Source organism: Chlorocebus sabaeus, chromosome 11 (genome assembly GCF_047675955.1).
Source record: "Chlorocebus sabaeus isolate Y175 chromosome 11, mChlSab1.0.hap1, whole genome shotgun sequence".
NCBI lineage: Eukaryota > Metazoa > Chordata > Mammalia > Primates > Cercopithecidae > Chlorocebus > Chlorocebus sabaeus.
Window position 1 is genome coordinate 25921794 of NC_132914.1, and position 18654 is coordinate 25940447.

The 18654-nt window shown below is 38.1% G+C and overlaps 1 protein-coding gene across 9 annotated transcripts in view; it reads right to left on the reverse strand.

Moving 5' to 3' along the window:
* Positions 1–18654, reverse strand: part of DNAI7 (dynein axonemal intermediate chain 7) — an 84778-nt gene that overhangs the window by 48937 nt on the left and 17187 nt on the right. For 6 of the 9 annotated variants that reach the window (XM_073020564.1, XM_073020558.1, XM_007967942.3 and 3 more), the window contains exons 2-5: positions 6730–6814; positions 3775–3866; positions 1211–1312; positions 225–362 (exon numbers count right to left, since the gene is read on the reverse strand). In XM_073020564.1, coding sequence (XP_072876665.1) covers positions 225–362; positions 1211–1312; positions 3775–3866; positions 6730–6814 — 417 coding nt within the window. Of the gene's footprint in view, positions 1–224; positions 363–1210; positions 1313–3774; positions 3867–5184; positions 5287–6729; positions 6815–18654 lie in introns of those variants that run through there. The other 3 variants (XM_073020559.1, XM_073020561.1, XM_073020560.1) reach the window with 3 other exon arrangements.

Genomic DNA, 18654 nt, shown 5'->3' on the forward strand with positions numbered 1-18654 from the left:
AGACAAATAATGTGTTATGATATGGTGACCTTAGCTAATGTGGCAAGGAATTCTTAGGACTTATAAAAAGAAAATGAAAAAGCTGACCAATTACTTCTTTTGCTAAGGGTTCAGAAGCAGTAGTGTTATTATTTGGCAAGTAATCTATTAATTTATTTTTATTTTGAGTTAATATCAGACTATCTGTAATAGCCAGTTTATAGGAAAATATATAAAACACCTACATTTAGCACTACTTTACTCTTCTCAATCACTTCCTCAAAAGTCTCATTTGTTTTCTCTTTCCACAAACTAATAAACGTGTTCATTTCTTGGGCTATTGAAGGATCAGGACTCCCATCACATTGAATGTAGTGTTTCCACTGTGGAATAAAAGTGTTTAAAGGTTTACATTGATGAAGATTCAACCAAAGATTAAATGACTTCTTTTTTGAAGTATAAATTCTTATAACCTAGTTTAACCAACTTAGATAAAAACATGATGGCTTTTACCATTAACTTGAGAGAGCTCCAAAATAACCAAATTCTTATTTATCCAAGTAATTTCTAATCCTTAACATTCAGATACATAGAAGCACTAATTACTTTCAGATTTTTATTTTTAAAGCATTATTTATAAGTAGTTTTTGTTTTGCTTAGTATTCCTCTCTAATCATAGAGCTGCTTATTTGCAAAGGCCAACACTTGGGCTAATTTCTACTTCCCAAGTTATTACTAATGTCTAGTTGCCACTGGCATTTTAGTACAAGGCCTTCCATTCATTTTGTGGTTTATGCAAATTTCACATTTGTAATCATATTGTACTGTACTTAGAATTTTTCACTTAAGATTATACCACAATCTTTAGCCATATAATAGTTTTTCATTTTTCTTCTGATATTCACCTACATTATTTCCAAAGTTATGCTGTTGTGAGCAAGACTAGACTGCCTTAAGCACAAAGCTTTTACGTTTTAATTTAGCATAATTTCCCTAGTATACATTCCCAACAATTGAGTCAGTGTCAAAGAATATAAACATTTCAAGGACTTTATTACTGATAAATAGCTTTCTACAAAGTTATGTTACTTTACTTTGCCATAAGCAATCAATTTGTCAGATGAGAGGGTTTTTTAAAACAGATAAATTTAGTTTCTTGGCATCAAAATTGGACTACAACTCCCTCTTGTGGTGACAAAAGTATTAGCTAAAAAAGAGAAATCAGTCTTACCTGAGAAAGCATTCTAGTCTCCCGTTTCAATTTCTCTGCTTCAGGAAAACACCTCTCTAATAAATAAAGTTCTTCAAGTTCTTCATTTCTCCTTTCTAGATCCTGTTGCACAAGGACAGATACATTGATCTGCTCTTTAATTTTAGCTTTTTGTTTCACAGTTAGCATCTAAAACATGTGGCTAAATATATAACTGTAGTTTCAAAATGAATATTAAAATTAGTTTGAATATAACTGATATCTCCAAAAGGTTTCACCTGAAACAGTGGCTTACAAAGCGTGATCTACAGACTCTTGGTGGCTCTAGAACTTGGGATCTGTGAGGTCAAATCTATTTCCATAATAACATTAACATTATCTGACTTTTTCATCGTGCACCTATTTGCACTGATTGTGCAAGATGGTGTGAAAGTGCTGATGTCTTAGCACAAATCAGACAGTGACCCCAAACTGTACTATTGCTACGGGGAGAGGTGAGGGGAAGGAACCAGCTTCACAAAAGAATGCCCAGATGGTGACTCACAACTGTGACTCACAACTGTAATCCCAGCACTTTGGGAGGCCGAGGCACGCAGATCACGAGGTCAGGAGTTCGAGACCAGCCAACATGGTGAAAACCCGTCTCAACCGAAAATACAAAAATTAGCCAGGTATGGTGGCATGTGCCTGGAAGCCCAGCTACTCGGGAGGCTGAGGCGGGAGAATTGCTTGACCCTGGAGGCAGAGGTTCCACTAAGCCAAGATCGCACAACTGCACTCCAGCATGGACGACAGGGCAAGACTCTGAATCACATTAAAAAAATAAAAATTAAAAAAAAAGAATGCCCTAATGAAGAGGTGAAAAATTATTAATTGTATTAAACCTCAACCCTAAGTACATGTCTTTTTAATATCCTGCTGGATAAAATGGGAAGTAAGCACAAAGCTCTTCTGTTGCATATCAAATGACAATACTGTCTCGAGAAATGCCACTTGTGCAATTATTTGACTATTTTGGCAGACATTCTCTCAAAAATGAATCATTGCAGTGTGTTACTTCAAGGATACAACTCAAAATATGTATTGCCAATGATAAAATTCAAGCTTTCAGGCAAAAATTCAAATTTTAGAAAACTTGTATCTATCACTGTAAGCTTAAAAGTATTCCAATCTTTAAAAACTTCTGGTTTGGGCCTGGCATGGCAGCTCACATCTGTAATCTCAGCACTTTGGGAGGCAGGGGTGCATGGATCACAAGGTCAGGAGTTCGAGACCAGCCTGGCCCTGTCTCTACTATAAATACAAAAATTAGCCAGGCACAGTGGTGAGCACCTGTAATCTCTGCTACTCAGGAGGCTGAGGCAGGAGAATCACTTGAACCTGGGAGGTGGAGGTTGCAGTGAGCTGAGATCATGCCATTGCACTCTAGCCTGGGTGACAGAACAAGACTCCGTCTCAAAACAAAACGAAAAAACTTCTGATTTGTTTGGTGATTATACTAACGTATGTAATTTTTGATAATGAATAATAAATTACATCAACATTTGGAAGCAAATAATTCAGTGAACCAAACCTTTTCAAGCAAGCAACACATGATAATGCTAAATCATATATGAAAACAAGATCTATTCAGAGGGTAAGATAGATCAATGTTTTAAAATAACAGAGTATGAATAGTTCATTGACATGGTTTCATATTCCACATTAAGAAACTATGACTTGTAGAGTTTTGATATAGTATCAAAGAAGAATATCCACAATTATCAGAAAGGCTATTACAATATTACTTTTTTTCCAATTGCGTATCTGTATGAGGCCAGATTTTCTTTATATGCTTCATACAAAACAACACATTGCAACAAATGGAATACTGAAATAGATATGAGAATCCAGCTGTCTTCTGTTAAGTCAGATATCAAATAAATTTTTAAAATGTAAACAATGCCATTCATTTCCTCAATTTAAAAAAAAGTTGTTTCTTTAAAAATGTTCACGTATTTACTTGTGTTTAATAAAGTTTATTTTTATCAACATGTAATGTCTGTTAATGTAAGCAGTTTAAAATTTTTGTTTTAATTTCTAATATGGTAAAATATTGATTGATGTAATCCACATAAACATAAGCTCCTTGGCGGTGGGGGGGGTCTTCAGTTTTTAATAGTAATGGAGTTTGGTCTTGAGACCAGAATATTTCAGAATTACTGATCTAAAAGATTCTAGTGAAACAGACAAGTGAAACTAAAAAAGGAGAGGTAGAATTCGAATTTTTTTTTTTTTTGATTGCTGTTAACTTGTCTATAAAACAGATTCACATATGCTTTAAGGTTACAAGCATAGGCTCTTCAGCAAGACTTGCTTAGATCTAAGTCTTGACTATGTTACTGATTAGATGCTTAATTTCTCCGTACCTTAATTTCCTCGTTGGTGAAATCTAGATAACAATGTCACTTATTCTATGGTAGGATTAAGTTCATGTAGGCCTAAATATTACTGGTAGCTATGGACTGAGAAGGACATTAAATGACAATAGATCTGATAGCCATAGTTTAAAGTATTCATTAAGAACATTATTAATGTTTATTTACTTTTGCTTCAAGTCGATTCCATTTTTCTTTCTCAATTCGTTGTATTTCAAGCCTTTCCATTTCTTCTTTCTCATGTTTCAAACGGGCTTCCTCTAAAGAACCAAAAAAAATTTTTGTTCTCAGTGAACAGATCACTGTATTTTTAAGCCCTTAAAATTACTTCTAATATTTTCAAGATGTAGTGGTGGAATCTTTTATAGAAGTCACAGTCTTTATTACATGGTAGATATGAGAAAAGTGTCAGTTCTCCATTCTTCAAGAAAGTAACTACAAGAAAACATCAAACAACCCCATCAAAAAGTGGGCGAAGGATATGAACAGACACTTCTCAAAAGAAGACATTTATGCAGCCAACTGACACATGAAAAAATGCTCATCATCACTGGCCATCAGAGAAATGCAAATCAAAACCACAATGAGATACCATTTCACACCAGTTAGAATGGCAATCATCAAAAAGTCAGGAAACGGCTGGGCATGGTGGCTCATGCCTGTAATCCCAGCACTTTGGGAGGCTGAGGTGGGTGGATCACAAGGTCAGGAGTTCGAGACCATCCTGCCTAACACAGTGAAACCCCATCTCTACTAACAATACAAAAAAATTAGCTGGGAATGGTGGCGGGCGCCTGTAGTCCCAGCTACTCTGGAGGTTGAGGCAGGAGAATAGCATGAACCCGGGAGGCAGAGCTTGCAGTGAGCTGAGATTGCGCCACTGCACTCCAGCCTAGGCAACAGAGCAAGACTCCACCTCAAAAAAAACAAAAAACAAACAAACAAACAAAAAGTTGGGAAACAACAGGTGCTGGAGAGGATGTGGAGAAATAGGAACACTACTGTTGGTGGGAGCGTAAACTAGTTCAACCATTGTGGAAGACAGTGTGTGATTCCTCAAGGATCTAGAACTAGAAATACCATTTGACCCAGCAATCCCATTACTGGGTATATACCCAAAGGATTATAAATCATGCTGCTATAAACACACGACTCCCAGCCGTTGTCTCTTCTTTGCTTTTTGTGGAAATGGTGTAGGAGTGGCTCCCTGGAGCACTCATTGTAGCTTTAGATGTGCTTCCTCTCTGCAGCGTGAGCTACTCGGACTTACTATTCCCCTACTTGAGAATATTTATTCAATTTGAGTATATTTTTGACCTGCCAGGTATCTGTGAAACAAAATAACTCCTACTGAGAGCTTCTTATCAAGAGTAATTTAAAACATCCATCATCTACTGCTGAATGCTAAAATAAAGGCTGAGAGAAATTACCATTTCCCCAAAAAAAAAAAAAAGTAACATGACTCAAACTTTCTAGTCAAAAAAAAAAAAAAAAAAAAAAAGCCCACAATAATATTTTTCTTCTCCAAAAGGTTTATAGCAATCCAATAGTGATTTTAACCAATAAAGTACGGCAGACCTATCATGGCAATGAAGAGGAAGTCAAGTCTTCAGAAGACTTCCATAATCTTGTGACATCTACATCTTCAGATGCAATTACCTTAATCTTCTCCTGCTCTCACTATTAAAAACAAAATGTGAAGTACATATTGAAGAGTATTAGTTTAAGCCAATATAAATAAAACATGCCCCAAGATATAGATCCTGATACTGTATTCGTATCAGGAGTCACCTAAAGAAAGGATGTATAAAATTATACACAAAAAATCAATATGGAACCTAGGAACAGTCTTTTAAAAACCTATATCTAAATACTCAGATTTTAAAAACCACTTTTTGGTACTTTAATTAATAAACACTTTTATCAATGTTTAATTTTTTAACAAATAAAATTAGTATCTTAAATTTGGTAAATAAATATTATTAAACTGTAAAAATTTAGGCTGCTCTACATATTTCCTGGTAGTGTATATTTCTCACATTTAATGAATTTGAGTTTCAGAATTTTTACCGAACAATCAGCACCAGTGCTCCTAATTTCATCAGTAAATCTAAACACTTCAAGATAGGGTTACCAGAATTAGCAAATTAAAACATGGGATGCTCAGTTAAATTTGAAATTTAGATGAACAATAAACATTTGCTGAATATGAATTCTAAATTTCTCTTCAAAGAATTAATAAGTCAGTATGTTCAATTCTTTGCTTTCTACTTTTAAACTTCCTCGTAAAGCAACCTTTTTCAACTACCTACTCCACCCTGACTCATTCTGATCACCTGCTCCACCCCGACTCATTCTGATCACCTGCTCCACCCCGACTCATTCTGATCACCTGCTCCACCCCGACTCATTCTGATCACCTGCTCCACCCCGACTCATTCTGATCACCTGCTCCACCCCGACTCATTCTGATCACCTGCTCCACCCTGACTCATTCCGATTTCCTGCTACCTGCTCTGTCCTGACTCCCGCCAAAGCGCTTACCAGTCATTCTCTTTAAATTAGCCAATCGGAATTAGTTTAGCCTGTGCAGTCTAACCCTAGCCAATAGCGGAACAACACAGCAGCAGGGGCCACATGCGCCAGGGATAAGAACCCCTTCCCCTCCCTTGTCCAAGTGTGTGCCCACCATTGCTCCATTGGTGAAAGCGTACCCTTCTATAGAAGTACCTTGCTTTGCTGAGAATTAAAAAGAAAATTTTATATTTGAGTGCTATTTCTTTTACAGCACCGAAACTTTAAACAATTTTTTTTTTAAAGTTAAGTATGTCCCAAGTATCGCATGGGGCAAATTATCCCAAATTATCCATTTGATTATCTGAAAGTTAAATTTAACTGGGCTCCTGTATTTTATCTCTGGCAACCCTATTTCAATATATATCTGAAAGAGACTGGCATGTACTAACATCTTTCTGGATACTTTCTAAATGATAGGTATCTATTATAAAACAGATTAAAATTTAAAATTAAAGAACTTTGAAAAAATATTGACTGTACTACAGAAGGCCAACCTATCGTGACTGTTACCTGTATATGTATATAGTATCACTATTTATTTTGTACCTTCCTCTTTCAGTCGTCTCTCTTCCTCCTCTTGTAGCAGCTTCAATCGTTCAGCTTTGGTGACTTTCTTTTTCTTACTGCCAGACTTAACAAAGTCCACATCATAAAAAAAAGCTATTAACATGCAAGTTACTTGAAAAACACATCTTTTCAAATACTAATTATGAAAAACATTTTTGCTTTCATAAAACCAGCCTTTCATGCATTCATTCAACAAATAAGACCGCCTATTAGTGAAAGCTTTGATTCAGTGCATTGAAGGACAAAGTCTGGGAACAAGAAAAATAAGAATATAAATTATTCAAAGGGTGACAGTGACAAGTACGTGTAATTTAAATAATTCTCATTCCCAGTTTCCATATCTTTAAAATGGTGCTAAAGAAAACCTCCTCTTGTTGTAGAGAATAAAGTAAAACATATGTAAAAGCAGTTTGAAAACTGTACGCTTATAAAATTGAAAAGTATTCTTATGACTAACAGGTATACACAGAGTTATTTTGCAAGTTTGGAGGAAGGAGAGACTATTTTCAACAGTGAGGAGCGTGTAAAATGTTTATAGAGTAGGTGGTATTTAAATCTGTGCTCAAAGGATTTTTACCAGTCAGAGAACATATTCCAAGAAGAGAGAAATGCAGGTACAAGATAGGGGATTGAAAGAGCAATGGATGGGCCAACAAGTTCAGTGGCCCTAGAAAGACTCCAAGAAGAGGTGAAGAAAATGAGAATGTGAAAGAAGGCTAGAGCCTATGCTAAAGAGTTTGGACATTATTCTAGGAGAAACAGAAAACTCCTAAAAGTTTTTGAGAAGGGCTGTGGCTATAAAGAATATAATTTTGAACATTAACCTGGTATTGGAGAAAAAAAAACATGAAGAGGATACCATTTTGGCAACAATTAACAAAATCCAATAAACTGAAGTTGCGGCAGTGTTTATAGAATAGATGTTATTTAAATTTGTGGCCAAAGGATTTTAACATTCAAGGGAAGATATCCCAAAAAGAGGGAAACAAAGGTGCAAGATAGGGAGCTGAATGGGCACTGGATGGGCCAACAAGGTCGGTGGGCCCTGGAAATGTAGAGAAGATCCAATAAATATTTTACAAGCTAACTTACTTAGTAATGATTAAAACTGGAGGCAAGGAGAGGAAAGAGTCAGGAGAGAGACTCATAGAGGGAGAATGGCATCCAGAACAGGTGAATTTGAATGAAGAATTGTTAAAAATAATTTACATATAATTAGTAGAAAATGCTGGTAGAGCATTCAGGCAATTCTTGCAGGCACTAGAACTGTAGAATTGAGGTTTAGCAAAGAGGTCATTGCTACAGAAGCAGCTATGAAAGCAATTTCTGTGATAACGACCTCTCCTCCATTTTCACAGGGGAAAGCTAAAAAGAAGAGCACCATCTAAATTTGAGAAGAATCCATAGAAAGAGTGGTTAATTGTTGGGATGTATAGACTCTTGGATCTTTTTGGTTCACCTTCTCTAAGATGATCATAGACTCCATTAGCTCCACTGGGATCTCTAATCTATTGCCCCTACCACTTTTTCACTGTTCATCTACCTCCTCCACACCTTCATTTCTTCCTTTCCCAGGTTAGATTTCACAGTTCATCGCCCTTATCACTAACTTATATACCTCCACTTCCTCTGTTCTCCTCTTCCTCTAAAAAGCTCAGTTGGCTAAATCATAGTTCTAGTGAAACTCAACTTTACATTTGTTCTGTGCTAGCAATACGAGCAGCAGAACCTTATCAGAGAAAAACACACATGGGCTCAAATTTATCACCATAATTTTAAAATAGACTCCAGATTGTGAATTTTAGCTCCAGATTGACTACAAGAACAAACCAGCAATCCCAAGAGGACCCACAGACACCCTGAAGGAAGCGAACTGCTCCCGTAGGACCTGGGAGACACCCGAAATACTGTGAGTGCCCGAACTGTGCGAGTGGGCAAGGGAGACCCTACTCTCACAAACACACACCCCCACTGGAGAAGCTGAGGGTCTATTTGCAGGAGAAGTTTCCCACTTTACCTGGAGCTGAGTCAAGTTGGAACGCCGAGCGACATACAGGAGCAGAGGAAGCAGCAGAAAGGCCCTGGGAGTTCGCTGGGTCCCCAAGCAGCCCATTTCTGCCTGGCACCACAGGGATCCATTGGGAGGGTGGCCAGAGGAGCAGACGGTAAAACTCCATAGGGAGAAGGAATTCTCTAGCTGAACTTTGTAACAATTTGAATGGGGCAAAAAGCCTCCTGGCCAGAACTTGGGGGAGGGCATGAATTGGCAAGCAGACTTCACAGGCAGCGGGGGAAAGCTAAAGTCCTTTTCTCTCGCAGCTGGGAGGCAGATAGCCTCGGGCAAGTTTTTAAGTCCATCTCACCCTTCGCCTGGAAACAGACTCGGGGTTGTTCAGGTGGCACAGTGGGAGTGAGACCGGCCCTTCAGTTTGCAGGGGAGCAGGGTGAGGCCTGTGACTGCCGGCTTTCCCCCACTTCCCTGACAACCTGCATGACTCAGCAGAGGCAGCCATAATCCTCCTAGGTACACAACTCCAGTGACTGGGGAATCTCACCCCATCTTCCACAGCAGCAACAGCAAGACCCGCGTAAGGAGAGTCTGAGCTCAGACACACCTAGCCCTGCTCCCACCTTATAGCCCTCCCACCAATAGTCCTTTCCTATTCACCCTGGTAGTGGAAGTCAAAGGGCATATAATCTTGGGAGCTCTAGGGCCCCACCCACCGCTGGTCCCTCTCCATACTACCACAGACTCTCTGGAAAGCACCACCTCCCGGCAGGAGGCCAACCAGAACAAAAACAGAGCATTAAACCACCAAACCTAAGGACCCTCACTGAGTCCACTGCACCCTCCACCACCTCCACTGGAACAGGTGTTGGTATCCATGGCTGAGAGACCCATAGACGGTTCAAATCACAGGACTCTGTGCAAACAACCCCCAGTACCAGCCCGGAGCTGGGTAGAGTCGCTGGGTGGCTAGATCCAGAAGAGAGACAATAATCACTGCAGTTCAGTTCACAGGCAGCCCCGTCCATAGGAAAAGGGGGATATTACTACATGGAACAAAAGAATTTGAACAATAGCCTTCAGCCCTAGACTTTCCCTCTGACAGAGACTAACCAAATGAAAAGGAACCAGAAAACCAACCCTGGTAATATGACAAAACAAGGCTCTTCAACACCTGGAAAAAATCACACTAGTTCACCAGCAATGGATCCAAACCAAAAAGAAATCCCTGATTCACCTGACAAAGAATTTAGGAGGTTAGTTATTAAGCTAATCAGGGAGGCACCAGAGAAAAGGCAAAGCCCAATGCAAGGAAATCCAAAAAATGATACAAGAAGTGAAGGGAGAAATATTTATGGAAATAGATAGCTTAAAGAAAAAACAATAAAAAATTAAGGAAACTTTGGACACACTTTCAGAAATACGAAATGCTCAGGAACATCTCAGCAATAGAATTGAACAAGTAGAAGAGAGAAATTCAGAGCATGAAGACAAGGTCGTCCAATTAACCCAATCCAACAAAGACAAAGAAAATAGAATAAGACAATATAAACAAAGACTCCAAGAAGTCTGGGATTATGTTAAATGACCAAACCTAAGAATAATTGGTGTACCTGAGGAAGAAGAGGATTCTAAAAGGCTAGAAAATATATTTGGGGTAATAATCAAGGAAAACTTCCCCGGCCTTGCTAGAGACCTAGACATCCAAATATAAGAAGCACAAAGAAGACCTGGGAAATTCATTGCAAAAAGATCTCTGCCTGGGCACATTGTCATCAGGTTATCCAAAGTTAGGACGAAAAAGAATTTTAAGAGCTATGAGACAGAAGCACCAGGTAACCTATAAAGGAAAACCCCATCAGATTAACAGCAGATTTCTCAGCAGAAACCCTACAAGCTAGAAGAGACTGGGGACCTATCTTCAGCTTCCTCAAACAAAACAATTGTCAGGCAAGAATTTTGTATCCAGCGAAACTAAGGATCATATACGAAGGAAAGCTACAGTCATTTTTAGACAAACAAATGCTGAGACAATTCACCATTACCAAACTACCACTACAACAACTGCTAAATCTTGAAGCAAATCCTGGAAACACATCAAAACCGAACCTCTTTAAAGCATAAATCACATAAGACCTATAAAACAAAAATGCAAGTTTAAAAGCAAAAACAAAAAACAAAACCAAAGTATACAGGCAACGAAGAGCATGATGAAAGCAATGGTACCTCACATTTCAATACTAACATTGAATATAAATGGCCTAAATGCTCCACTTAAAAGACATAAAGGCCAGAAGCAATCACTCATGCCTATAATCCCAGCACTTTGGGAGGCTGAGGCAGGCGGATCACCTGAGGTCAGGAGTTCGAGACCAGCCTGGCCAACATGGTGAAACTCTATACTAAAAATACAAATATCAGCTAAGTGTGGTGGCAGGCACCTGTGATCCCAGCTACTTGGGAGGGTGAGGCAGGAGAACCACTTGAAGCCCAGAGGTAGAGGGTACTGAGATCACACCACTGTACTCCAGGCTGGGCGACAGAGAAAGACTCTGTCTCAAAAAAAAAAAGATACAGAACCACATAATGGATAAGAACTCCCCAACCAACTATCTGCTGCCTTTAGGAGACTCACCTAACACATAAGGACTCACATAAACTTAAAGGGGTGGAAAAGCATTTCATACAAATGGTCACCAAAAGCAAGCAGGGGTAGCTATTCTTACATCAGACAAAATAAACTTTAAAGCAACAGTGGTTAAAAGAGACAAAGAAGGACACTGTATAATGGTTAAAGGCCTTGTCCAGGCCAGGCCCGGTGGCTCACGCCTGTAATCCCAACATTTTGGGAGGCCGATGGGGGCTGGATCGCCTGAGGTCAGGAGTTCAAGACCAGCCTGACCAACATGGTAAAACTCTGTCTCTAATAAAAATAGAACAATTATCCGGGCATGGTGGTGGGTGCCTGTAATCCCAGCTTCTCAGGAGGTTGAGACAGGAGAATCACTTGAACCCAGGAGGCAGAGGTTGCAGTGAGCCGAGATCGCGCCACTGCACTCCAGTTTGCGCAACAGAGCAAGACTCCATCTCGGAGGAAAAAAAAAAAAAAAAAGCCTTGTCCAACAGGAAAATATCACAATCCTAAACACATATGCATCTAACACTGGAGCTCCCAAATTTATAAAAACCATTACTAATAGACCTAAGAGGACAGACGGTAACACAATAATAATGGAGGACTTCAATACTCCATTGACAGCACTAGACAGGTCATCAAGACAGAAAGTCAACAAAGAATCAATGGATTTAAACAATACCTTGGAAGAAATGGACTTAACAGGTATATACAGAACATTCCATCCAACAACTGCAGAATACACATTCTGTTCAATAGCTCATGGAACTTTCTCCAAGATAGACCATATGATAGGCCATAAAATGAGCCTCAATACATTTAAGAAAATTCAAATTATATCAAGCACTCTCTTAGACCAAAGTGGAATAAAACTGGAAATCAACTCCAAAAGAAACCTTCAAAACCATGCAAATACATGGAAATTAAATAACTTGCTGAATGAGCATTGGGTCAAAAATGAAATCAGGACGAAAATTGAAAAATTCTTCGAACTGAATGATAATGACACTACCTATCAAAACCTCTGAGATACAGCAAAGGCGGTGCTAAGAGGAAAGTTCATAGCCCTAAATGCCTACATCAAAAAATCTGAAAGAGCACAAACAGGCAATCTAAGGTCATACCTCAAGGAACTAGAGAAACAAGAGCAAACCAAACCCAAACCCAGCAGAAGGAAGGAAATAACCAAGATCAGAGCAGAACTAAATGAAATTGAATCAAAAAAATGCAAAAGATAAATGAAACAAAAAGCTGATTCTTTGAAAAGATAAATAAAATTGATAGATCATTAATAAGATTAACCAAGAAAAGAAGACAGAAAATCCAAATAATCTCACTAAAAAATGAAATGGGAGATATTACAACTGACACCACTGAAATGCAAAAGACATTCAAGGCTACTATAAACATCTTTATGCACATAAACTAGAAGGCCTAGAAGAGATGGATAAACTCCTGGAAAAATACACCCCTCCTAGCTTAAATCAGCAAGAATTAGATACTCTGAACAGACCAATAACAAGCAGTGAGATTGAAATGGTAATTTAAAAATTACCAACAAACAAAAGTCCAGGACCAGACAGATTCACAGCAGAATTCTACAAGACATTCAAAGAAGAATTGGTACCAATTCTATTGACACCATTCCACAAGATAAAGAAAGAAGGAACCCTCCCTAATTCATTCTATGAAGCCAGCATCACCCTAATACCAAAATTAGGAAAGGACATAACCAAAAAAGAAAACTACAGACCGATATCCTTGACGAACACAGATGCTAAAATCCTTAACAAAATACTAGCTAACTGAATTCAACAATACATCAAAAAGATAATTCACTATGATCAACTGGGTTTCATACCAGGGATGCAGGGATGGTTTAACATATGCAAATGTGAAACAACACATAAACAGAATTAAAAACAAAAATCACATGATCATCTCAATAGATGCAGAAAAAGGATTTGACAAAATCCAGCATCCTTTTATGATTAAAACTCTCAGCAAAATCAGCATAAAAGGGACATACCTTAATGTAATAAGAGCCATCTAGGACAAACCCACAGCCAACATAATACTGAATAGAAAAACTTGAAAGCATTCCCTCTGAGAACTAGAACAAGATAAGGATGCCCATTCTCACCACTCCTCTTCAACATAGTACTGGAAATGCTAGCCAGAGCAATCAGACAAAAGAAGGAAATAAAGGGCATCCAAACTGGTAAGGAGGAAGTCAAACTGTCACTGTTTGCTGGCAATATGATAGTTTACCTTGAAAACCCTAGAAAGCTCCTAGAACTGATAAAAGAACTTAGCAGTTTCTGGACACAAGATTAATGTACACAAATCAGTAGTTCTTCTATACACCAAAAGCAACCAAGCGGAGAATCAAATCAAGAACTCAAGTCCTTTTACAATAGCTGCAAAAATAAAATAAAATACTTAGGAATATACTTAACCAAGGAGGTGACAGACCTCTATAAGGAAAACTACAAAACACTGCTGAAAGAAATCACAGAAGACACAAACAAATGGAAACACATCTCATGCTCATGGATGTGTAGAATCAATATTGTGAAAATAACCATACTGCCAAAAGCAATCTACAAATTCAACACAATCCCCATCAGAATACCACCATCATTCTTCACAGAATTAGAAAAAACAATTCTAAAATTCATACAGAACCAAAAAAGAGTCCACATAGCCAAAGCAAGACTAAACAAAAAGAACAAATCTTGAGGCATTACACCACCTGATTTCAAACTATACTATAAGACCACAGTCACCAAAACAGTGTGGTACTGGTATAAAAATAGGCTCATAGACCAATGGAACAGAATAGAGAACTCAGAAATAAACTCAAATATGTACAATTAACTGATCTTTGACAAAGCAAACAAAAACATAAAGTGGGGGAAAGGACACCCTTTTCAACAAATGGTGCTGGGATAATTAGCTAGTCACATGTAGGAGAATGAAACTGGATCCTCATCTCTCACCTTATACAAAAATCAACTCAAGATGGATTAAGGACTTAGACCTAAGACCTGAAACTATAAAAATTCTAGAAGTTAACATTGGAAAAACCATTCTAGACATTAGCTTAGGCAAGGATTTCATGACCAAGAACACAAAAGAAATGCAATAAAAACAAAGATAAATAGCTGGGACCTAATTAAAGAACTTCTGCATGGCAAAAGAAACAGTCAGCAGAGTAAGAGACAACCCACAATGTGGAAGAAAATCTTCACAATGTATACATCTGACAAAGGACTAATATCCAGAATCTGCAATGAACTCAAGCACATCAGTAAGAAAAAAACAAACAATCCCATCAAAAAGTGGGCTAAGGACATGAATACACAATTCTTAAAAGAAGATATACAAATGGCCAACAAACATATGAAAAAATGCTCAGTGTCACTAATGATCAGGGAAATGCAAATCAAAACCACAATGTGATACCCCCTTACTCCTGCAAGAATGGCCATAATCAAAAAATTAAAAAACCAGTAAATGTTGGCATGGATATGGGGAACAGGGAACAATTCCACAAGGCTGGTGGGAATGCAAACTAGAACAGCCAGAATGGAAAACAGTGTAGAGATTCCTTAAAGAAGTACAAGTAGAACTATCATTTGATCCAGCTATCCCTCTACTGGCTATCTAACCAGAGGAAAAGAAGGTATTATTCAAAAAAGACACTGGCACACACATGTTTACAGCAGCACAATTTGCAACTGCAAAATCGTGGAACCAACCCAAATGCCCATCAATCAATGAGTAGATAAAGATAAGAAACTGTGATATACATATATGTGTGTGTATATATATCATATCATACATATATAAATATATATAAATAAATATATATATGATGGAATACTACGCAGCCATAAAAAGGAATGAATTAACACATTTGCAGTGACCTGGATGAGACTAGAGACTATTATTCTAAGTGATGTAACTCAGGAATGGAAAACCAAACATTGTATGTTCTCACTAATACGTGGGAGCTAAGCCATGAGGACACAAACGCATAAGAATGACACAATGAACTTTGGGGACTTGGGAGGAAGAGTGGAAGGAGGGCAAGGGATAGAAGACTACAAATATGGTGCAGTGTATACTGCTCGGGTGATGGGTGAACCAAAATCTCACAAATCACCACTAAAGAACTTACTCATGTAACCAAATACCACCTGTACCTCAATAAGTTATGGAAAAATAAAATTTAAAAAATAAATTAAAAAAAATAGACTCTAAGCACTGTCCAGAATTCCCACAACTATTTCATTCTCACTTCAAACCTCCAAAATCCTCTCTTCCACTACTCTCAGCTGTTGACTTTACCTCTTATGTCACTGAAAAAATAGAAGCTTTCAGAAGAGAAAAATCTTTACACGCCAAATCTTTGAGCCTGTCTATATTTTCGTCTGCCTTCCTTCCCATCGCAGTGGATGAACTATATGTTTCGCTTTTAAACTTTTCTTTTTTTGAGACGGACTCTAGCTCTGTCGTGCCAGGCTGGCACAATCTTGGCTCACTGAAACTTCCGCCCCCCAGGTTCAAGGGATTCTCCTGCCTCAGCCTCCCAAGTAGCTGGAATTACAGGTGCCTGCCACCACTCCAGGCTAATTTTTTGTATTTTTAGTAGAGATGGGGTTTCACCATGTTGGCCAGGCTGGTCTCAAACTCCTGACCTCAAGTGATCCACCCACCTTGGCCTTCCAAAGTGCTGGGATTACAGGCGTGAGCCACTGCGCCCGGCCCTACACATTTTTAAGGTGTCACTGAAAACTTTTTATCACGAATTTAAATAGCTGTGAATATTGTCCTTTCGGCCGGGCGCGGTGGCTCAAGCCTGTAATCCCAGCACTTTGGGAGGCCGAGATGGGCGGATCACGAGGTCAGGAGATCGAGACCATCCTGGCTAACACGGTGAAACCCCGTCTCTACTAAAAAATACAAAAAAACTAGCCGGGTGAGATGGCGAGCGCCTGTAGTCCCAGCTACTCGGGAGGCTGAGGCAGGAGAATGGCGTAAACCCGGGAGGCGGAGCTTGCAGTGAGCTGAGATCCGGCCACTGCACTCCAGCCTGGGCGACAGAGCAAGACTCCGTCTCAAAAAAAAAAAAAAAAAAAAAAAAAAAAAATTGTCCTTTCAAGTATATGATCCTTAAAATAAAACTTTACAGTACTCTTTGAAATATATCCACCATTGCTTAAGATATATCCAATGGAAGGCCGGGTGCGGTGGCTCATGCCTGTAATCCCAGCACTTTGGGAGGCTGAAGCGGGCAGATCATGAGGTCAGGAGTTTGAGACCAGCCTGGCCAACGTGGTGAAACCGCATCTCTACTAAAAATATAAAAAATTAGCCGGGCATGGTGGCAGGAACCTATAATCCCAGCTACTCGGGAGGCTGAGGTAGGAGAATGGCTTGAACCTGGGAGGCGGACATTGCAGTGAGCCGAGATCATACCGCAGAACTCCAGCCTGGACGACAGAGGGAGACTTCATCTCAAAAAAAGATATATCCAATAGAATCTACATATCAGAGAGATTTAATGACCAATTTAAAATATAAACAAACTTTTTTAAAAGAAAAATGTTAATCTGTTTCTATTTGAGTTCATATTTCCATGCCACTTCCCTCACGGAATCTTATCCTAATTAATATACTTGAAAAACTTTTGTTGATCCTTTTATATTTGTTATAAAAATATGAAAAAAATTTAAATTAAAAAATTTATTTCCCTTGTCTCTGAGTATTAAAAATTCTGCTCTAGATTGAGTTAATCTTATTTTCACTACACAACTGAATAAAGTAACATATTATAAATTTTGATAACTAAATGTTAAACATAAAAACTAACATTTTCCTGGATGTACATCTCTTGATGAAATGTTGGGCTTTTTCTTTTTTCCGGTTAGCTTATAATTCATGGATAAATGCTAGCTATTGCTGAATGAAACAGAAATTCAGATTAATTCTATTTTTATTTTTAATTTTTATAAATATATGAGAGAGAAATCTGGTTTATATTAAAAAGTCAATCAGAATAGGTTATAGTAACATCGTGCAATTCTTTGAATTCCTTCACCTCCTATGCCAAAAATTATATACTGATTTACAATAAAAATTACCCCTACAGATAATCTGACTTTGTGATCATTTCCTTATTTTTCTTTACAGTTTTCTTATGTATATATCTCAAAAATATAGATTTTTGAACCTTACATAAATTTAATGATACTTTATGTATATTATTGTGATTTGCTTTTTTTAAATTGTGGCAAAGTATACATAACATAAAATATACCATTTTAACCATTTTTTTTTCTTTTCTTTTCTTTCTTTTTTTTTTTTTTTTTTTTTTTTTTTTTTGAGACAGAGTCTCACTCTGTCACCGAGGTTGGAATGCAATGGCACGATCTTGGCTCACTACAACCTCCGCCTCCCAGGTTCAAGCAACTCTCCTGCCTCAGCCTCCCGAGTAGCTGGGATTACAGGTGCCCACCACCCCACCTGTCTAATTTTTGTATTTTTAGTAGAGATGGGGTTTCTCCATGTTGGCAAGGCTGGTCTTGAACTCCTGACCTCAAGTGATTCACCTGCCTTGGCCTCCCAAAGTTCTGGGATTACAGGCATGACCAACCTTGCCCAGCCATTTTAACCATTTTCAAGAGTGCAATTCAGTGGTTTTAAGCACATGCACACTGATGTATAATCACCACCGCAACCCACCTCTAGAACTTTTTCAGCATCCCAAACTGAAACCCTGTATACCATTAAACGATATTAAACATTAAACAATAGCTTCCCATTGCCCCCAGCCCTGTCACTCACCATTCTACTTTGTCTATATGAGTTTGACTACTCTAGATATCTAAGTGAAAAAATACAGTATTTGCCCTTATTTGTGATTTACTTCTTTAGATATACATTATGGTTTGTAAAATTCATTCATGTTGATAGATATTGCTATGGCTGTATATTTTCACTGCTGAATAGTAATCCATTGATTTTATCCTTTTTTCTATTGCTAGACATTGGATTGTTTCTAGTTTCTTACTATCATTAATGCTGCTATAAAACTTTCAATATATCTACCCTGCTGTCCGTCTGCAAGGGGTTTTCTATTGTATGTACCTAGGAGTAAAACTGATGGGTATGTACATTTTCAACTTTACTAAAGATGAACTGTCCAGAGTAGTTATTCCAATTTACACTCCCACAGTCATTATTTCCAATG